We start from the raw sequence: 23,435 nt of genomic DNA, 5'->3' as shown, positions 1-23,435 counted from the left end.
TTAAGCAAGGAGGAAAGTCCTACACCTGGTGCGGAATAAAAAAAACTTCTACTAGAATAAGATTAAGGCAAGCAATTTTTGATGATTCTTCCATGTCCTATGTTGCACTTTATTTTCTAGATTTTGATTTCTCATATATGAATACCTTTATTTTGCAGCATGCAGTGAGTCATATGAAAGTTGCATATATGCCACCGATGGAAGATATAGGTCATGATGTTCTACATGTCCGCTTTACATTGTCAGTTCATAATCGCAATGGAGGTATCTTGCATGGCATCTGCTTCAATATTACTATTCTCCCAGTAGACAACCAGCCTCCAGAGGTATGACCTGACTCAGTGCCACAAGCTTACCCACAGTTACTGTTACATTCATAAATGAAAATGGTGATTTTGTTATTGGTCTTTGTAGAATTGGATATACTTATGGTATTATACCATCACCCCAAAGGTTATTTACATGGATTACTGAGACAAGAAGCAAAATTATGTCCACTTTTTTGCACTTTATGTTTATACTGTATATTAGACCATTACACTTTAAATCAGTGATGGGCAACAGCTTTCTCCTGTGTCCCCCAGCTCTTTCCTTCTTGATCCGTTGGTCCTTTTCTCAGCTTTATGCACCTTGGAGCTTCACCCCCAGCCCCAGGTCTTATTCAAAGCTGGGTCAGAGAGTGAAGATCATTGAGTCATAAAACAGAGAACAAGACTAAATTTCATCACATTCTCTTCCCCATCACGTGACCTCCTTTGCACATCTCAGGGAGGTCACGCACCATGAGCAACACATCTGACATCTTCTCAGAGAAGGATGGATGTGCAGTCTGCACCACATGATTCCACTCCTTTCTCTGCAGGAAATAGCTGTGTGTTTCTGTTTTATAAGGTAAATCATTTTTAGGAATGCCCTGTTATATGCCAGTGCACTACAAATTTGTTGTCTGTCTTTTGCTCCACTTACACATATGAACAGACATTATTGTTAATATTATTAACATTTACTTGTATAGCGCAAGCATATTTTGTAGCACATTAGAATTGGGAACAAACACAGTAATAAAACAAGACTGGGTATTAACATAAAGCCAAAGCCAGAGATGGTCCCGTACAAGAATTTCAATAGTTGCTTCTTTTGCTTAATGTTAGAGGAGAGGCAAGATCCATCCTGGTAGGCTGCCAACGTGTACTGTCAAAAAAAGCTGCAAATTTGCAAGGGGTCTCAAGGTTCCTCTGGTTCTTGGGATGAATAATAGATGAAGACATTTATTTGATAGGTATTCACATATGACATGAAAGTGGAAGAAGGCGGCTCTCAGCAGCTGACAGTGGATTATATCCATATCACTGACAAGGACACAAAACAAAATCAGCTTGGAATCATCCTGCAAAGACCACCGCTACATGGCCTAGTGCAATATGAGGGGACAACCATGAATGAAGGAGAACAATTCCGCTATCTGGACCTCGGCATGTTAAAAGTTAGGTTAGGATTGTTGTAATAATTGTTTTGTTATATATCAAATTTTTAAGCTTGGTAGATATCCTACAGATATCTCTAAGCTTATTGATGTGGAAATTATAATGTTAAGATCTGAATTTGTCAGGACAAATCCATTGGTTGCAATAAGCAGCAGAGTCTCAATACAGAACTTCAGGGTGAAATTCTGATTACATAAAGCTTTAAATCTTTGATTTCCAAATCTTTTGACATCATAAGCTAGATATGTATTATCCATACATGTTTTCTGAATATTTTCAATTTTTCAATATAAGATGACGCTATAGTGAGAAAGGCCAACAATGACATCTAATCGTGCAGTCATGGCCAAAGGTTTTGAGAATGACACACGTATTGGTTTTCACAAAGTTTGCTGCTTCAGTGTTTTTAGACCTTTTTATCAGATGTTGATATGGTATACTAAAGTAAAATTACAGGCACTTCATAAATGTCAAAGGCTTTTATTGACAATTACATTAAGTTTATGCAAAGAGTCAATATTTGCAGTTTTGACCCCTCTTTTTGAAGACCTCTGCAATTCGCCCTGACATGCTGTCAATCAACTTCTGGGCCACATACTGACTGATGGCCGCCCATTCTTGCCTAATCAATGCTTGGAGTTTGTCAGAATTTGTGGGTTTTTGTTTGTCCACCAGTCTCTCGAGGATTGACCACAAGTTCTCAATGGGATTAAGGACTGGGGAGTTTCCTGGCCATGGACCCAAAATTTTGATTTGATCCTCGAGCCACTTCGTTATCACTTTTGCCTTATGGCAAAGTGCTCCATCATGCTGGAAAAGGCATTGTTCATCACCAAACTGTTCTCGAATGGTTGGAAGAAGTTGGTCTTGGAGGAAGTTTTGGTACCAATCTTAATTCATGGCTGTGTTCTTAGGTAAAATTGTGAGTGAACCCACTCCCTTGGCTGAGAAGCAACCCCACACATGAATGGTCTCAGGATGGTTTACTGTTGGCATGACACAGTACTGATGGTAGCACTCACCTTTCCTTCTCCGGACAAGCGATTTTCCAGATGCCCCAAACAATCTGAAAGGGGTTTCATCAGAGAAAATGACTTTACTCCAGTCCTCAGCACTCCAATCACTGTACCAATTGCAGAATATCAGTCTGTCCCTGATGTTTTTCCTGGAGAAAAGTGGCTTGGTTGCTGGACTTCTTGACACCAGGCCAGCCTCCAAAAGTCTTCGCCTCACTGTGCAGATGCACTCACACCTGCCTGCTGCCATTCCTGAGCAAGCTCTGCACTGGCGGTGCCCCGATCCCGCAGCTGAATCAACTTTAGGAGATGGTCCTGGCACTTGCTGGACATTCTTGGGCGCCTTGAAGCCTTCTTCATAACTATTGAACCTGTCTCCTTGAAGTTCTTCATGATCCGATAAATGGTTGATTTAGGTGCAGTCTTACTAGCAGCAATATCAATGCCCGTGAAGCCCTTTTTGTGCAAAGAAATGATAAATGCATGTGTTTCCTTGCAGGTAACCATGGTTAACAGAGGAAGAACAATGATTTCATGCACCACCCCTCTTTTAAAGCTTCCAGTCTGCTATTCTAACTCAATCAGAATGAGAGAGTGATCTCCAGCCTTGTCCTCATCAACACTCTCATCTGTGTTAACGAGAGTATCACTGACCTGATGTCAGCTGGTCCTTTTGTGGCAGGGCTGAAATGCAGTGGAAATGATGTTTTTGGGATAAAGTTCATTGTCATGGCAAAGAGGGACTTAATTTGAAATGAATTGCAATTCATCTGATCAATCTTCATAACATTCTGGAGTATATGCAAATTACCATCATAAAAACTGAGACAGCAGACTTTGTGAAAAAAAATATTTGTGTCATTCTCAAAACTTTTGGCCATGACTGTATGGGTTTAATGAGAATGATATTTTGAAACTACCCAATGATGAACCTGGGGCTCCTGAAAGCTCATCAGTATCTCAAAATGTATGTGATTTCTCTTTACAAAAAAGGGAGGGGGGGTTACTATGCTGTTAGTTTGATATACATTTTGCAAGCTCTGCAGTTTATGAAAGGGCATCGCACTTGAAACCACATGTCTTAAAACCTGCAAATCCCAAAGTGCAATGCCTATTTTGAGATCTGGTCAAGATACAATTCATACAAGAAGTGGTTTTCCAAACTGCAATAAAGAAGTCAATTATTTTCGACAAGGTTGTGATAGGTGAGATTGATCAATCTGAATGTAGTTGGAGCAATGTTCCTGTCAGAACAGACAAAGAAAATATTTTCCTTGATTCCATTCAACCAACATGTCCTTCTTCTTCGGGCCAAGCTGTTTGAATGGATTTTATATTACTTGTAAGAAATAATTTTAAAAACCATGCCCATCCCATTTTCATAAACCATGTGTGATACATACGGGTAGTAATAAAAATAAATGAAGACTATCAACATTTAACAAGTTAATATACATTCTTCTTACCAAAGGTACCAACATGATGGCTCAGAGACCCTACAGGATGACATTCACTTTATAGCTATGGATGGTATCAATTCTGCTGAGTTTCTTCTAAAAATACAGGTTAGTAGTATTATATAATGGTAACCACGATTGTGTAGTTTAGCGTTGTCACAGAGACAGGTGCGTAACATGCAATCCAAGCATTGGCGGAATTTTCTCTGGAAACATTGGAATGATCAATTATATGTTCAACATTAAATCACTGTTCCTTGTCTGAGCACTCTGGAGTGCTAAAATCAAACTGGTATGGAAAATCCGATTTGCTGCGCTGCACTGAAATGGAGATCCACAATGGCATTCTCCATAGATTAAACTTAATTTCCCAAAATCACTCAGTTTAGGAAGAGTATTATTTATAATATCTTTAATGCAAAAGTTTGAAGAAAGTTTAATTGCAATACAGTATGTTGTTGAATAAACAATTGAGGTTTCCTTTTGAAATGTACCTTTATTAATAGATGGCTGGCATTTTACAACAACAGAAATACCAATCACACCACCTTTCCCAACTATGTTTTATCCTATGGAATTCCTCTAGTGTGGCGTTATTTCAGACTTTGTTTGTGGGTCTTTAGAGTTGTTATAATTAATGTTGAGGCTGCAACGGAAAAAGCGTCACAACTTCTGTCCTCTAATGCACCCCAGGAATTGCAAACAAACTAAATTGAAGCTGCCACATGAACTCAATGTACCCTAAAAATGATTAGAAAACAGACAGGAAAAGAAATAATACAGATATTGTATTTATTTTCTTAAACTAATAGTGGATAAATGTATCATGGTACTCTTATCATCATGGCTTGATTCCCTTTAAAGCCAACTGTTATAAATGATTTGTACTAGCTAGTGGTTGCATAATTATTGTCACTTTGCAGGTTTCCCCAGTAAATGATGAGCCGCCAGTTATGAAGGAGAACCTTTTACCCATCATATATTGTCCAGAGGGGGAAGAAGTGGTCCTTTCAGCTGACTATGTCTATGCCATCGATGCAGATAGTGATGATATGAAGCTGACGTTCATGATTGCTCGCCAGCCTCGTTGGGGCATTGTCCAAAAGGACGGAATTACTATTGACCGATTCTCGCAAAAGGATGTTTCTGAAGGATCTGTGATCTACAGGCATACCAGTATGAACACAAAATGTCACTAATGTGATCATAGTCTAGGTTAATGGTTTACATTTTGGGTATAACTTTTATCACAATGTGTGCAAAGCAATGTGACAATACAATTTTAGATAAAAAATAAATATTAAAAATAATTCTAAAAGTATTCTAATTGCTACAAAAACTTAAAATGCTTACACACTGATATGATTGAATGTTTGCTTAAAGCATACATTTGTTATACAAGTAAAACAGGCTTTATGTGGATAATACATATATAATATACATTATAATGTATGGGTCAACTGGCAAAATGGCATTATTTTGCAAAAATGGTCACAACACCTGATAAATATCACTCTGTCCAATTTCAGGCTTATAAAGTTGTACATAAATAAACCTCTATAATGAGTATGTCATGCTTGTAACAGTTGTCAATCTTTCATCCTGTAGGTGGAGAGATTGGATTACAGCCTTGCTTTGACATTCTAACATTTGTTATTTCTGATGCTGAATTTGATAGAGATGTGAAAAACTGCTGTTTTAATGGACCCCATAATCCTGTTTTGCCAAATCATGACTCTTTTCCTGTATATGACCTCAATATTACTGTTTTTCCTGTGAATAACCAGCCACCGTCAATTACAATAGGTAAGAAGACTTCAGTATAATTGTCAAAAGTAAAAATGACACCATTTTCGTTATTTACTAAGTTTACATATATTTCAATATACTAATAAAGGAAAGCAATTTTTGCCACCAAAAACCTAAATTCCATAGAATATACTAATCAAAAAGGTAACCGTCTCTCTGACAATGGCAAAAGATCTATATTAAGACCTATTGTTAATATTGTCCTTTGGTCCATGCTCCAGTAGTGCTTACAGTCTACATTCTCTACCTCACAAACACACATTAATTTAATTAGAAGCCAAATAAAACCTATGGCCTCAGTGCTGTGAGGCAGCAATGCTAACCACTGTGCTAACCACAATGCTGTCCACTTGGATGGCTTTGCACTCGCTACAAACTGTTGGCACAGATAAGAACTGCTGTGAGCCAGAAGACACACCGCTCATAAGTAAGGGGTGACTGGATGTCTTCCTGGGTATCCAATCACTAATTAGACACATGGGAAAAGCAATGTCCTATGGTGACCTACTGGTATGAAGGAGATGCAGATGACACAATAAAAGGAGTTTCCTGCATGAAAGAGACAATGAACTGGAGTCATTAAGGAAAGCAAAGCAAAAAAGGAGTAAAGCTGGGTACACACTACAGAAATTCCGACCAACTTTTTATGCCGATTTTACATGCGATCGATGGTCCAATCGCTCGGTCCATGGACTGCATACACACTAGCCTTGTTTAGGACGATAAAGGGAAGAGCGGACGTCCCTTTAGCGACTTTTTACAGCCATGTTGTCGTGAGCAATGACTGTTGTAATTTTGTACTCACTGTTGTGGATCGGTCGGAAGTTTATACACACTACACATTGGAAACGAGATTGGACCGAAAATATTAAATGGTACGACCAACCAAATGAGGCGATAATCGTCCATTTGGGCAGACTTTCGACCATCGTGTCACTGCACACACTGACCCGACTTTTGAACGAGCGGTCGTATGTCGGCTGTTTGAGCCAATTATTGCACGAAAACAGTGTAGTGTGTACCCAGCTTTATAAGTTTGCTCCTGGACAAACCATGTTACAATGCAAGGGGTGCAAATTAGTTTATTATTTTGCACATAAGTTTAATACTGGCTGTTTTTTCATGTAGCACACAAATACTTGATAGCTTTATTTTTACACTGAAATTTAAAGTTGATCTAGGACATGCCCTACCCCAACTATAAATCTGTCCCCACATTTGAAAATGTACCTTCCCCTCCAAAGCAACATGGTTTTGCCCAGGTGCAAAGTTACTCCTTTTTATATGCTTTGCTCTCCTTAATGAGTCAGGCCCAATACTGGCTTAGTAAGACGCTGATCCTCTTTGTCACAGTACCACAAGTGTTAAAAAATGCCCCCGCCCCCCCCCCCCCCGCCAAATAAATGTAAAAAAAAACATTCAAAAATATTGTTTATAAAAAATAATAAACTTTAAAAGTTAATAATGACAGAAACACTGTAATATGTCAGCACTTGCAGAATAAACAAATAAGTATATTTCATGGGTTTGAATTTATTTCATGAACATAACTAAGGGAAGAATAATGTGTTTGAAATTGTTTCTTATCCCTTTTCCCCTTCAAATGCACAAAACATTGTAAAATGTAAAACCTACAGCATTGAGCCTCTTTGTCATAATGGGAACCAGACCCAGCCTGGGACTCAACTTTGTTTATTTTTAAAATATGTGTCTGTGTATTATTTATGTATTTATACTATATTTGTATAATGGTCAGTGATGTTAGGGACTCAGTTCCATTATACTGGTGCCAATGTGATGGCAAAATTGCCACTCCAGGGCATGTGTGTTTCCATTACCACGTTTCTCACAGCCTAGGGTGCAGGAGGGGGCCCCCATGCTCCTTTTCTTGTGCTTTAGTGGAAACAAGTCCAGGCTGTGTAGTGATGGGACTGTGTAAGGATATTTTTTGGGGGGGTGCTCTCTTTTTTTGTCATTTATTTATTTATCAATGATAGATATGTCAGTCACCAATATCATTTTATTCCCCATGCCATTCAAACATATTTCAATTAATGATACTCGCAGAAATCTTAATTCTATTAATCTTCAACAATTTTCCACCTCTCTCGAAAACCTTCTCTCCCCTATCTCTACATTCTCATCCCCTGAGATGGCAGTACCTCATTTTCACCTAACCTTAGCAACGGCCCTTGATCAAGTGGCTCCAGCGACACTACATACTACACGTCGACTTCAATGTCAACCGTGGCACACCAAAGCAACACGAAATCTTCAAAAACTGTCCCGTAAAGCAGAATGTCACTGGCGTAAATCTCGAAGCTCTAATGACTTCTTCACATATACTTCTGTCTACCGCTCCTATCGAAATGCTCTGGACACTGCAAAACAAACATGCTTCCAATCTCTTATCTATGCTCAGGCTTCTAACCCCAAACGCCTTTTCAATACATTTAAACATCTTCTCAATCCTCCCACCCCGAACCCTCCATCTACTATCAGTGCTCAGGATCTTGCTTCCTACTTCAAGGACAAGATTGATAAGATCAGACTAGAAATGGTATCCTCTTCCTCGACAAGCAATCAGCTCAATTTCTTCCCACTACCCTCTGACACCCTCTCTTCATTTGACCCCACAAATGAAGAGGAGATTTCTACTCTCTTCTTATCTTCCTACTCTACCTCCTGTCCTCTTGATCCTATTCCCTCGCAAATTGGTAGATCCCTGTCTCCTGTACTCATTTCACCTCTAACTCAAATCTGTAATCTCTCACTCTCTACTGGCATCTTTCCATCACTATATAAGCATGCAGTGATTACTCCTATTCTAAAAAAACAAAACTCTGACCCAAACTCTCTCTCAAATTACCGTCCCATATCTCAGCTCCCTTGCCCATCCAAGCTTCTAGAGAGACTTGCCTACACTCGCCTCACACGCTTTCTTTCCGCAAACAACCTGTTGGATCCTCTTCAGTCTGGCTTTCGTTCTCAACACTCCACAGAGACTGCGCTGACCAAGGTTGTCAATGATCTGATCACTGCTAAAACTGAACGCCATTACTCTATCCTAATTCTCCTGGATCTCTCGGCAGCATTTGACACCGTTGACCACTCTCTTCTCATACAAACGCTGCAATCCCTAGGTCTTCAAGACACTGTTCTATCCTTGTTCTCATCCTACCTCTCTAATCGCTCATTCACTGTTAATTTCTCTGGAGCCACCTCTGCTCCGCTTCCCCTATCAGTTGGAGTACCACAAAGCTCAGTGCTAGGTCCTCTGCTGTTCTCTATCTATACCGCTTCTCTTGGAAATCTAATAAGTTCCTTTGGCTTTCAGTATCATCTCTATGCGGATGATACCCAAATCTATCTATCCTCTCCTGATCTCTCGACATCTGTGTTGTCCCGTGTAACTGACTGTCTTTCTGCCATATCATCTTGGATGTCCTCTCACCAACTCAAACTTAATCTTTCTAAAAGAGTTAATAATATTCCCACCCACCAACAAGAGCAACATACATCTCCTCTCTTGTCTCAAAATATCTCCCAACTCGGCAACTCAACTCCGTTCTGCAAAAGATCTGCGTCTCTTATCCACTCTCATTACATCCTCCCATTCCAGGTTACAGGACTTTTTTTGGGCTGCACCCACTCTATGGAACTCTCTCCCTCGCACAATAAGACTCTCCTCTGGTCTACAAACTTTCAAGCGTTCTCTGAAACCCTACCTATTCAGACAAGCTTATAATATTCCTCAACCACCCTCTTAACCTCACTACCTTGCCTGTTACCACCTGTTACACAATTTCACACAAGACAACTACCCCCTGACCAACATTGTTGTGTGACAGGATTATTTAGCTTATGAATCACTTTTACCTTTGCAGTCTGGCTGGGCCAAGATGCAAAATGTATACTTAACCTCATGTGTCAATCTCCCATTGTCCCATAGATTGTAAGCTTGCGAGCAGGGCCTTCTCACCTCTTTGTCTGTTTTACCCAGTTTGTTTATTAGTTTATTATGTTTGTCCCCAATTGTAAAGCGCTACGGAATATTTTGGCGCTATATAAATAAATGATGATGATGAAATGATGATGATGGTGACTGCCGTATCTTTGCTATGGATCCATATATGCACTAGACATAAGTTGATAGTGTTGACTGGCATATCTTTGCTCCAGACACATGCATCTATATGCTAGATTTTAAGATGGACATTCTTTAAAATATGCGCAACTAAAGTACAAACATAAAATCTCTTTATGTTCTTGGCATATTTTTGTGTTCAATAGGCCCAAATTAGGCCAATTGTGCTTTATTTGTGCCAGATTATGTCGTGCTCTATAAAATGTACTCACTTTATAATGGATTCCATTTTACTGCACTTAATTGTGACCTGTCCTGTTAAAACAAATTCATAACACCAGCAGCACTGCTAGTTAATAAATGACCACTGCTCACTGAGGTTTTTGGAATATTGGACACTAATCTGAACATACATTCTTAGATGAATTTGTGGTAAATTGGTCCCAACTTGCAAAAAATATTGAGAGCAGAACATTTTGCCAAATGCTCAACAATCTGTGGTTGGTAAACTATGCAATCTTTAAGATATGTAAAAACATTAATATCTTACCATATCTTAACCTGGCTCTTGAACAGGTGAAATATTCGCTGTGGATGAAGGCAAGGTATGCACACTTACAGTGAGCCATTTACTTGCTACCGACCCCGATACAGATGGTAGCACCTTGCAGTTTATATTGGTTTCTCCACCTCAATACGGCTACATTGAAAATATCCTCCCATCTCCAGGGTTTGAGAAAAGTAACATGGGGATAAGTATTGGTAAGTAAATTCTAAAAACACTGCAGTTGGATGATAATTCATGGACTAGACCTGGTAACCTTCAAGCTCCTGATGCTGAATGACATATTCCTCAATGCAGAGCAAACTAACCACAACAGCCGGAGTACTGAAGGTTGCCTATCCCTGCTCTTAGCTGATAAGAAGCATTCACAAAACAAATAAAAAGTAGATCTTTAATATGCATAGTTCCTTCTTAAATGATCACCATGATTTTACATATCTTATTGTTCCCAGAATAGACTTTTCACAGCATGTGGCGTTATTTTATAAAGCTACAATGGAATGTTGTTATCTTTCCAGAAATGCTGCCACCTTGTTTAAACATTGTACATTATGCAAAATATCTGTCAAAATTGAAACGTTGGAAGCTAGATTTTTATTTCTTGTAACTATGATGGAGAAAGTAAATATACACAGCTGATAGTACTAAGAACCAAGTACTGAAATAGCCTGTAGTCTAGCTTATGGTACTTGAGGTGCAGGGGAGATAACTGGCTTGCCTGATGCTGTGCATGTACATAGTCTATCTCTATTGCATTTCTTATGTTTGCTACCCAGGGGCTACTGTTCATTTACAAGCCAATATCCCTCATCACATATTCCTGTTTCACAGTCAACAGAATAGAGACGTTCTTTAAACTTAACTTTCTTCAAGAATTGATTCATGTTTGGTTTAGAAATCCATCTTTTTTCAAATTATTTATTCCTTCTTGTAACAAATGTGAAATACTGTTGTCACCCAGATTCATTTCTACTGAAGGACGTCATATCCCGTAATATAAATTACGTACAGTCAAGACATCAACGCATAGAGCCTACTGCCGACCAGTTTACACTGTATGTCACTGATGGGAAACATCGCTCACTGGAGAAACCATTTTACATAGTAATCAACCCAACAAATGATGAAGTTCCAGAATTCATGGCCAGAAATATTACAGTAAGGGAGTGTTGGCAACTGAAGTATTATCTAATAGAAATATTCCAAACAGTCTAAATAAGGAAAATGTGTTAACAGAATAATAGCATCATCTGTTTTGCCTAACAGCATGCTGGCTTAATTAATTTTTTTTGGGAATAGATCAAAGATTATTAATTTTTGCTGGTCTACATTGAAATACTTAAATTTTTAACATGTACACATTGTCACAAAGACTTATTTTAATGATGCTAGCATGTCAGTTATTAAGGAGGCAATCAAAGACTGAAAGCATTAACATTAAGTTGTATAAAATAATGCAAATTGGGTTATGATCAACAAGTTGAACATATTCTCTTACTTATAATTATGGTTTTTATTATTACCAACAGCTGACCTTAAAAAGACATTGGGGTTTATTCACATATTGGAAAATAAATGTGGCCCCACAACTCATTTAATTAAACATGTCTATTTATCTGCAAAAGCATAAGTAGAGGCAAACCCACATTCTGCTATCATGAGCTGCCTTCATAAGATCACTGCAGCTACTTAAACGGGAATGCATTACAACTTTGTCACAACCTCCTTCATTCATTTCAATTTTCCTCCTAAAATACTGTTCAGCTGGGCCCTATTAATGTCTTCAATAGCTAAAATGATTTTATTACATTGCCAGACTTATTATTATTATTATTATTATTATCCTTTAAAATGCTAATATATTACACAGCACTGTATATTGAGAGCATTATGATACAAATAAATAACATACAATAACGTGAAAGAGAAGGTAAAGAATGACCTGCACAAGTGAGCTTACAATCTAAGCAGTGTGAGGAGCAATTGAAACATAAGGTAGCAGAATAACAATTGTAGTAGATGGTGGAGATAGTGTGTTAGTAGATGGTGGAGATAGTGTGTGTGGCTACTATAAGGCAGAAGTAAAATCAGTCACCAATAATGAAGCAGCCATTTGTGACTGGCATTTTTAAGCAGCTACAGATGGTGCAGAAGGTGGCAACATGAAAGATTAACTAGTTATTTTAAAAAACTTGAGACAGTCAGAAACTGACAACCATAACTCTTTCATGTATCTTTACTGAACCCTCTTCCTCTTCTGGTTCAGCAGAAGTTTTCCATTTTCTGTGCTGCGGGGACATTCTTGTGGTTATCTGCCAGCTCAGAGTAACTGTGTAGACCTGTATTTTTTCTGGCATCATGGCTGCTGCAGGACAAAGAGCCAGGACACTATTTACCCGTGATTGCAGAATTTGTGGCATTAGCTGTTGCTACCAAGGAGACCATACAGATCATTGAAGGATGAGCAGAGCAATGACAAGTGAACTCTCAGTCATGTTGGAATAGAAAAAGACCTTCCCCAAACTGTTTCCATAAAGTTGGAAGCATAGAATTGTCCAAAATGACTCGGTATGCTGAAGCATTAAAATTGTCCTTCACTGGAGATAAGGGGCCTAGCCCAGACCCTGAAAAATAGCCCTATACCATTATCCCACCTCCACTAAAAGTCACAGTTGGCATAATGCAGTCAGGCAGGTAGCGTTCTTCTGGCATCTGCCAAACTCAGACTTGCCCATCTGACTGCCAAATAGAGAAGCATGATTCGTCACTCCACAGAACACATTTCCACTGCTCCACAGTCCAGTGTCGGTGTGCTTTACACCACTCCATTTGACACTTGGCATTGGTCTTGGTGATGTGAGGCTTGCATGCAGCGGCTCGGCCATGGAATCTCAGTCCATTAAGCTCCCGCCACAAAGTTTTTATGCTTATACTAATGCAAGTGAAAGTTCGGAACTCTTCAGCTATGGAATCAGCAGAGTTGGTGACTTTTACGCACCATGCACCTCAGCAGTCTTGCTCGAAAATGAATGGCATACACTTTCGTTCTCAGGCATAGACTCTGTTTCTAGGGATACGCCTGGGCCGGATTTACCGATAGGCAACCTAGGCACCTGCCTAGGGCCTAGCGGCTCTCAGGGGGCCCAGATGGGGGGGAAGAAAAAAATAAATAAATGCGGCCCCTCCCCCGACTCACAGCACCCGACCCCCCCCCATGTGACTTGTGCCGGGGAGGGGGGATCGGGTGCTGCGAGTCACGGAAGGGGTTGGTGTTATGGTAGCGGCTAAATCCCCTTCAGCTTAGGTACCTTCCAAGGTCACTCTGACATCACAGGGTCATACAGTGTTAGGCGGGCTGCTGGAACTCTATGGTAGTCAGTGTGCAGGAGCTGCAGCAATTCTGTCTGTTCCTGGAGTCACTCGTGTAGAAAAAGGTAAGAGGAAGGGGTACTGTGACGGAGAGCTAGTGTGTGTGAGATTGAAGCTGCAGTGTAAGAGGGGGACATGTGTGAAGGTTCTGGGCAGAGAGGGGGCATATGTGAAGGTGATGGGCAGCGAGGGGGCATATGTGAAGGTGCTGGGCAGAGAGGGGGCATGTGTAAAGGTGCTGGGCAGAGAGGGGGTGAAGGTGCTGGGCAGAGAGGGGGCATGTGTGAAGGTGCTGGTCAGAGAGGGGGCATGTGTGAAGGTGCTGGGCAGCGAGGGGTATGTGTGAAGGTGCTGGGCAGAGAGGGGGCATGTGTGAAGGTGCTGGGCAGAGAGGGGGTGAAGGTGCTGGCCAGAGAGGGCACAGTGTGATGAGAGGGACAATAATGAGGGGCACATAGCTTACCCTTCTACTTAACTATAGGAGTATATGCTATGCTAAAAATATATAGTGCTATGGATTGTGAGGGGGGGGGGAAACCAATATCTTGCCTAGGGCCCCATGAGGTCTAAATCCGGCTCTGGATACGCAGAGCAATTTAACGCAAAATATGCCCTGTATCGACATTTACGTTCCTTAATGAATCAGGCCCTGAATATATAATCATTGGACATATACCTTGAGTCTATTAGTGGCAGACCTTGATATTAGCTAATGATTAGGCATTTTTTTGCTATACACACTGAGGTCTCAAGTTAGTCCAGATAATAGTAGAGAGGTGGTAAATGATCTCAGAGCTAATTGGTATTGAAATTATCAAAGCATTAGGGAATCTGATCCATCTATAGTACCATCGCATGCCATTATATTGTGAAATTTGTATTATGTATTGTACATTCAGTGGTCTAAAGTAGAAATATAGAAGTGGCGGTATGAAAATTAGAAGTGGCAGTAATGAAAATGTAATGGGAATGTAAATGAATGGAATTTGATAGTTTTACAATGAAGGCAGTAAGAGAAGTGACAGTATGGCATACCACCATGTACACCCCCACCTAAACTACTCATCACATTCATCTAATGGAATTGGCTAAGGCTGCCATAACAGCCAGTTAAATCTGGACACATATACAATACACATGCAGCAGAGTGCATTTGAGCTTTAGTGCTACATTTGACTGCTTCTAAGTGACTTGCCTAACAACCCAAACTTGGAACATGATGAGTGTAAAGTGACAATCATAATATGTTTCTGCTTTATTTTTAGAAAACAAGTTGTAAGCATGTTCATATTTTGTTTTTCATTTCTTTAGGTGGAGGAAGGTCAAATGAAGGAACTTAACCCTTCTGTAATTAATGTATCAGACATGGATGTCCCCCAGAATCACTTATCATTTATTCTTACAGTACATCCCAGTCATGGTCTCATTATGGAAGAAACCTATGGCATAGACTACATGAAGCAATTACCTAAAAGTATCAAGAGTAATACACTTCCCGTGGTACAGGATTTCACAATGGAATACCTTAAAAATGGTATGGTAGTAAGTAATAATTATGCTATATACAGTATACCAGTAAACAATTACTGCACTCTTGAACAGGCTATGAAAAGAATGTTCTATCTACCTACATAGGCATGCATATTTAGTTAGTGTATGCACCCAGGGATATCTTTAGAGGTATAATCTGCACCGCAGCGCACTGCCAGAGGGGCATGTATAGCACCATATAGGGATTGTGTGTGTAGAAGTACTCCCAGTTCATATTATGCCACACTGTAATGTCCCCAGTCAATATTATGCCACACAGTAGTTCCCCCAATTCATCTTATTCAAATAGAAGAGCCCCCAGTTCATTTTGTGCCAAACAGAAGTGTGCTCCCAGTTCATATACCACACAGTACTGAGCCCAGTTAATTTTATGTCACACAATATTATCCCCAGTTCATATTATGTCAAATAGATGTGCCCCGAGTTCCATCGCTTCTATCCTATCCTCCTGTGACCTGGCTGATTCCCTGTGTGTGATCCCAGCTTGTGCTCTGACTACGGCTTTTGGTATTCCCTTGGCAAGTTTCTTCCCTCTGATATCTGAACTCAGACTGTTGACTACGTTATTGGACTTCCACTGTACCGCTTTGCCTGTTTGTGTACCAGACCCGAATTGCTGACTATGATTGCTGGTTCCCAGCTGCTACTTCCCCTATCACGTCAGAAGGCCATTCTGAAGGACGCATCCTGCAAACTTTTGGCAGCAAAGCCCATACCATCTTGCGGTGGTTCTTGGTGAAAACCAGGGGTTTGTTACACTTCGCACCTCAATACGGACGATGCCAACTCTTTCTAATAGTATCCTCGGGTCTTCTATATCTGGTGTTTGCTACACACACAAAATTGGCATGGAGTCTTCTGGTAATCGTTCTCCCTGAGACCTTCTGGAGCATTTAGTAGGTTGGGTTGATACTCTCCAGAGCACAATGGTGTCTCAGGCCACCCTGCCATCTCACTCACATCCTGTGGTCCCTCCAGTGACCTCTGAAATTTGAGGGAGATTCCAAGGCATGCAGAGGATTCTTGAACCAATGTGCCATACAATTTGAGCTTCAACCAGGAAATTTCCCTACTGAGAAAACTAAGATGGCATATAATATATCTTTCTTTTCAGGGCAGGTGTTGCTTGGGCTTCGCCATTGTAGGAGGGCATGTTGCATAATAGCTCCACTTTTTTGGAAACATTCAAGACATTTTTGACGAATCCGGGAGGGTTTTCAGTGCTGCTTCCAGCATTTTGTGACTCGCCAAGGAACACAACCACTTGGTCAATATTCAATCTAATTTCGAACCCTGGCTTCAAAACTGTAATGGAACAGTGAGGCTCTTGTGGCCACCTTTTGGAAAGGTGTCTCAGATTTATTAAGGACGAACTGGCCGCTCGAGAGTGTCCTTCCGTGCTGAATGCTCTCATCACTCTATGTAATCAAATTGATATCCAATTCATGGAGTGTAATCAAGAAAGAGAGCAGTCTTGCCGCTCTGGCATTCATTTGAAACTGCTGTCACCTCTACACAGGAACCCGGAACCATTCCCAGTACCTACGAAGGATGCAAACTTTGGGAGATGTAAATCTCTCGACCTCTGAGACAGTGACTTATATTCCTCTTCAATATACCGCCCTATTAGATGTATTCAGCAAGCAGTAAGCCTTCGAACTGCCCCCTTATTGAGCCTGGGAATGTGGCATCGAACTCCTTCCAAAAAAAATTCTACCCTGAGGAAGGGTCTATCCGCTGTTCATGGCAGAGACGCAGGCTATATCTAACTATATAGAAGATAATCGTGAGTTCATCAGTAAGTCTTTTTAATGCCCTGGAGCTGGATTCTTCTTCATCAAGAAGAAAGATGGCAGTCTCCACTCGTACATTCATTATCGGGGACTTAATGCCATCACAGTAAAAAGTAGGTATCCTATACCTTCAATCTACAAACTATTTGTTCGGATAAAGGGAGCATCTGTTTTTTTCAAATTGGATCGCCAAGCAGCATATAATCTGATTCGTATCAAGGAGGGAGATGAATGGAAGACCGACTTCAATATCTGACATGGTCATTTTGAGTATATGGTTCATGCCATTTGGATTGTGCAATGGTCCCGTAGTCTTTCTAAACTTAATCAATGAAACTTTTTGAGATTTCCTTTACCAGTATGTGATAGTGTACTTGGATGACATTCTCATTTTTTCTGGAGACCTTTCCACCCACCGGGAACATGTGGCTCAAGTTCTCACCCGTCTTTGATACCATCAACTGTATTGCAGACGAGAGAAGTGCATGTTTCTCTTTCTCGGCTATATTGTCTCAGGGTCCGGACTTCAAATGAATCCAGAGAATCTCAGGGCCATCACTGACTGGCCTCAGGCCGTTGTATTCAAAGCCATTCATTGCCTTCTGGGATTCGCCAATTATTATCTGCAATTCATCAGAGGGTTTTCTTCCTTAGTCGCTCCCATTACTTTACTGACTAGGAAAAAAACTCTAAACACTGGCCGCCTGAACTGGTAGAAGCCTTTTAGTGGCTTAAGGTTGCCTTCTCTTCGGCACCGGTTTTGCAACAGCCTGTCTCTATCCATCCTTTTTCTTAGAAGTGGATGCATTTTCTTATGGGATTGGGGCCATTTTATCTCAAAGAGCCACTTCAGTGAAACTTCACCCACACACATTCATTTCTCAGAAACTTGCATCTGCCATGAAAAACATCAGGGATAAAAAACTTTTAGCTATTAAACTAGCATTGGAAGAATGGAGACACCTGCTGGAGGGACCACAGTTTCCTGTAACTATCTGCACCAACCACAAGAATCTTCTTTACTTATAAACCGCCTTTAAGTTTGAATCCTCACCAACCTATGTGGTCATTAACCTTTTGCTGATTCAATCTTATTATCACCTTCTGATCTGATTCTCAGAACAAAGAGGCTGATATGCTGTCTTGATCTTTTCACCCATCCAACAGGGAAGCCCTTTATAAGGAAAAAATAATTCTGAATGTATTCTGGCAATCACTGTTCCTTCTAATCTTAGGACTCCTTTTGGGAAACCTTTCATCCCATCTCATCTCTGAAATAAACGCCTCAGATGGGTCCATGGCTCTCGATTCTCTAGACATACCAGCATTAAGAAGACTATAGAACTCATCACACAGAGTTAGTAGAGGCCCTCTTTACACTCCGTTGTGGAGGCATTTGTTTCCACAAGCTTCACCCGTGCCCACAACAAATACCCTGACAAGTCTTTTGATTTCTTTTTCTATTTCCAACCGACCTTGGAATCATCTATTAATGGACTTTATCACAGACCTCCCTCAGTCTAAGGGGTGCTCAGTTATCTAGCTAATCATTGACAATTTTTCCAGAGCAGCACATTTTGTGCCCTGAAAAGATTACCTTCCATCTCCACTCTGGCCCATCTATTTATAAAGGAGATTTTTTAGTCTCAGACCGTGGGTCCCAATTGTATCCAAAGCTTTTGCCGAACTAAAATTTTACTTTTCATCCACCTACTATCTCCAGTTGACTGGCTTAACTGAAAGACCAATCAAGAGCACTGCTACTCTCAAGCCAGAGGGCTGTTCTGAGGGCAGTGACCTGGGAACCTTTGGAAGCAAAGCCCATAGCACCTTTCGGCGGTTCTTGGTAAAGACCAGGCAGTTTGCTTGACTATGCGCCTCTGTACGGTCGGTGCCAGCTTTGTCTGGTAGTATCCTCGGTTCTCCTATATCTGGTGTGGCAATGTAATAGGGGTGTAGCTAGTAGACAGGTTGTGGGTTAGGTCACATAACTGTCCCCCTAGCCTGAGTACCTTCAGTCATAGTTTAAAGCAATGCCCAGGAAGCACAACACTGAATACACTATCATTAGTCATCTACAGAGTATATATGCATATATAGGCTGACCATTTTTTTTGTTTTATTAGGTATGAAGTTGGTGTATGTGCATGATGACTCTGAAAATCTTTCTGATAGCTTCACGATCCGGTTGTCAGATGGACAACATGAATTGGAGAGAACCATTTTTGTGACAGTCACTGAAGTTAATGATGAAAAACCAGTACTGACAAAGTAAGACTATCATCATGTTATTTTAGTAATATTACACCTTTCAATATATAAGGCCAATGTGGGGCTTTTAAGATTTATTATAAAATACTTTCAAATGCATTAATGCTCCCGGCATCATCATAAGCCACAGCTTGTTATATAGATCTGAAAATTATCACAAAGGGCTAGTATATACGGTGCATGCTGTTAGATACTTTTGGGAGAATAAGGAGATATTTTTCCCATACAGATTCATACACCAGTCCAAAAACATGAATCTTTCTATGGGAGGATGCGTAAAGTGATGCTCAATGGCAGGGCCGGACTGGGACTAAAAATCAACCCTAGCATTTAAAGCACACAGGCCCACCTCTTTTCCAGATAAAAATAACATTACAGTACTTTTTGCAAAGGTCATTGTTATACGGTGTCTCATGAGATACAAATGTATTATGAGTAGCTTGACTCTCTATTTGCAGCATAGGGCTTACCAGATAATGGTATGTACAGGACCTGCAAGAGAAATTTGGGGCCCAGTTACAGTGAACTTTTGGGACCCCCCTCCATAGATGAGTAGTATATAAACTGTGTGCCGCCACGCAGCAGTGGTGCCGAAAAGGGCGTGACCACATTGTGATGGGGGTGTGGTCAACATGGAGCATTGATACATATATTGTAATAAAACATTACATTTATCACACACTTCTAGCTCCCTTCCCCTAACCAGAGCTGGATTAAGGCTCGGGGGAGCCCAGGGTTTTTAAGACAGCAGGGCACCTATTATATATCATGGTTATCAGTTTAGATAAATGCACAGGCAATACTGTGTGCACTACTGTTAGATGCACAAAGCTCTGCCTTCAGAAGCAGTACATTGTGAAGCGGGACATACCTCCCAACTGTCCTTGCAGTCAGACCAAATCCTGACTAAGCGAGACAGTCACCCAAATTCAGGACTGCCCCACCAGATTCAGAGCAGTTGGCAGACTGTCCTGATCTTTCCTACCTGTTCTTGTCACTTTCACCACATGTGGCAGCTGGTTTCTTTAGCTCAGTTTCTGCTTGTCTTGATCCTGGAAGGTTGGGGGTCCTAGTTAGAAAACTCCAACCAGCCCCATTGTTAAATCAATAGCACTCGCGTTTTATAATTAGGCCTCCCTCTATTGCCAACAATAATATTATTCACATTTAATAATTAGACCTATTTCCATCCAACATTAAATTAACAGTATACCCATTTACTCAAAACCTATTCCAATCCCTCCAAACAGTTTCAGCAAGAAATTAAATAGCATTAACGTTTAATAAATATAGCTGTTTTCCACAATCATCCCCAGCAATAAATAATTCATATTCACATTTATTAAATAGACCTCCTCACCAAAATCAGCCCCATGTTCAATTAATAGCCCCAAACCACTCCAGCATTAAATTACAGGTTCCATCACCTCACCTTAAATAATTAGCCCCCACCTACACTCCATCATTTAATAGCCTACCTCCCACACGATATTAACATCCTCCCTTCCCTCACATACTACATTAAAATACTGCGCCTCCACACACATGCTATATTAAAATACTGCGCCCACACACACATGCTATATTAAAATACTGCACCCACACACACACGCTATATTAAAATACTACACTCACACGCGCTATATTAAAATACTGCATCCATACACGCTATATTAAAATACTGCACCCACACACACGCACTATGTTAACATGGCCGCACACACACGCTCTATTAACATGGCCGCACACTCGTGCTATATTAACATGGCCACACACAAACACACACTATATTAACATGGCCACACACACACACACACACACTATATTAACATGGCCACACACACACACACACTATATTAACATGGCCACACACAAACACACACTATATTAACATGGCCACACACAAACACACACTATATTAACATGGCCACACACAAACACACACTATATTAACATGGCCACACACAAACACACACTATATTAACATGGCCACACACACACACACACTATATTAACATGGCCACACACACACACACACACACACACTATATTAACATGGCCACACACACACACACACACTATATTAACTAGGGATGAGCGCGCTCGGATTTCTGAAATCCGAGCCCAACCGAACGTTGCGGATCCGAGTTGGATCCGAGACAGATCCGGGTATTGGCGCCAAATTCAAAAGTGAAACTGAGGCTCTGACTCATAATCCCGTTGTCGGATCTCGCGATACTCGGATCCTATAAATTCCCCGCTAGTCGCCGCCATCTTCACTCGGGCATTGATCAGGGTAGAGGGAGGGTGTGTTAGGTGGTCCTCTGTGCTGTTTAGTTCTGTGCTGTTTAGTTCTGTGCTGTTTAGTTCTGTGCTGTGCTGTGCTGTTTAGTGCTGTGCTGTGCTGTGCTGTGCTGTGCTGTGCTGTGCTGTGCTGTGCTGTGTTCTGCAGTATCAGTCCAGTGGTGCTGTGTGCTGTGCTCTGTCCTTCTGAGGTCAGTGGTGCTGCTGGGTCCTGTGCTGTGTCCTGTTCAGTCCAGTGGTGCTGTGTCCTGTGCTCTGTGCTTCTAAGGGCATAGTTATTTCCCCAATATTCCCCTGTGTTTAAAAAAATAAAAAAAAGTTTTTTTAAAAAATACCAAAAACTACTTTAATATTTTTTAATTACCACAAAATTTTCCCAACCAATCCTGCAGTATAAGCCCATTGGTACTGCAATATTACCAAGTTCACACATTCAGCAGTAAAAGTCCAGTGGTACTGCAATATTACAAAGTTTACACATTCTGCAGTATCAGTCCAGTGGTGCTGTGTCCTGTGCTCTGTCCTGCTGAGTTCCGTAGTGCTGCTGGGTCCTGTGCCGTGTCCTGTTCAGTCCAGTGGTGCTGTGTCCTGTGCTCTGTGCTTCTAAGGGCATAGTTATTTCCCCATTATTCCCAAGTTTTTAAAAAATAAAAAAAAAGTAAAAAATAATAAAAAATTTAAAAAAAAAAAAATATATAATAATTATAACCAAATTTGCAAAACCAATCCAGCATTATAAGTCCATTGGTACTGCAATATTACCAAGTTCACACATTCTGCAGTATCAGTCCAGTGGTGCTGTGTCCTGTGCTCTGTCCTGCTGAGTTCCGTAGTGCTGCTGGGTCCTGTGCCGTGTCCTGTTCAGTCCAGTGGTGCTGTGTCCTGTGCTCTGTGCTTCTAAGGGCATAGTTATTTCCCCACTATTCCCAAGTTTTTTAAAAATAAAAAAAAAGTAAAAAAAAAAAAATAAAAAAAAAAAAATAAATATATAATAATTATAACCAAATTTGCAAAACCAATCCAGCAGTATAAGTCCATTGGTACTGCAATATTACCAAGTTCACACATTCTGCAGTATCTTGTGCTACATATAATGGAGACCAAAAATTTGGAGGATAAAGTAGGGAAAGATCAAGACCCACTTCCTCCTAATGCTGAAGCTGCTGCCACTAGTCATGACATAGACGATGAAATGCCATCAACGTCGTCTTCCAAGCCCGATGCCCAATCTCGTAGTACCGGGCATGTAAAATCCAAAAAGCCCAAGTTAAGAAAAAGTAGCAAAAAGAGAAACTTAAAATCATCTGAGGAGAAACGTAAAGTTGCCAATATGCCATTTACGACACGGAGTGGCAAGGAACGGCTTAGGCCCTGGCCCGTGTTCATGACTAGTGGTTCAGCTTCACCCACGGATCTTAGCCCTCCTCCTCCTCCCCCCCCCCTACAAAAAATTGAAGAGAGTTATGCTGTCAGCAACAAAACAGCAAACAACTCTGCCTTCTAAAGAGAAATTATCACAAATCCCCAAGGCGAGTCCAAGGGTGTTGGTGGTTGTCAAGCCTGACCTTCCCATCACTGTACGGGAAGAGGTGGCTCGGGAGGAGGCTATTGATGATGTAGCTGGCGCTGTGGAGGAACTTGATGATGAGGATGGTGATGTGGTTATTGTAAATGAGGCACCAGGGGGGGAAACAGCTGATGTCCATGGGATGAAAAAGCCCATCGTCAT

General features: G+C 40.8%; 1 protein-coding gene across 6 annotated transcripts in view; it reads left to right on the top strand.

Moving 5' to 3' along the window:
• FREM1 (FRAS1 related extracellular matrix 1) overlaps nucleotides 1-23,435 on the top strand; it is a 189,892-nt gene that overhangs the window by 77,378 nt on the left and 89,079 nt on the right. For 3 of the 6 annotated variants that reach the window (XM_075209793.1, XM_075209801.1, XM_075209811.1), the window contains exons 13-21: nucleotides 159-326; nucleotides 1,280-1,488; nucleotides 3,972-4,065; nucleotides 4,881-5,133; nucleotides 5,566-5,763; nucleotides 10,430-10,615; nucleotides 11,380-11,576; nucleotides 15,099-15,321; nucleotides 19,258-19,402. In XM_075209793.1, coding sequence (XP_075065894.1) covers nucleotides 159-326; nucleotides 1,280-1,488; nucleotides 3,972-4,065; nucleotides 4,881-5,133; nucleotides 5,566-5,763; nucleotides 10,430-10,615; nucleotides 11,380-11,576; nucleotides 15,099-15,321; nucleotides 19,258-19,402 — 1,673 coding nt within the window. Of the gene's footprint in view, nucleotides 1-158; nucleotides 327-1,279; nucleotides 1,489-3,971; nucleotides 4,066-4,880; nucleotides 5,134-5,565; nucleotides 5,764-10,429; nucleotides 10,616-11,379; nucleotides 11,577-15,098; nucleotides 15,330-19,257; nucleotides 19,403-23,435 lie in introns of those variants that run through there. The other 3 variants (XM_075209819.1, XM_075209827.1, XM_075209833.1) reach the window with 3 other exon arrangements.

The sequence above is a fragment of the Mixophyes fleayi genome, chromosome 1, assembly GCF_038048845.1.
Source record: "Mixophyes fleayi isolate aMixFle1 chromosome 1, aMixFle1.hap1, whole genome shotgun sequence".
In the NCBI taxonomy this organism is placed as follows: Eukaryota; Metazoa; Chordata; class Amphibia; order Anura; family Limnodynastidae; genus Mixophyes; species Mixophyes fleayi.
The sequence above is the reverse complement of the archived record's forward strand: the minus strand, read 5'-3'. Positions and strand labels throughout refer to the sequence as shown.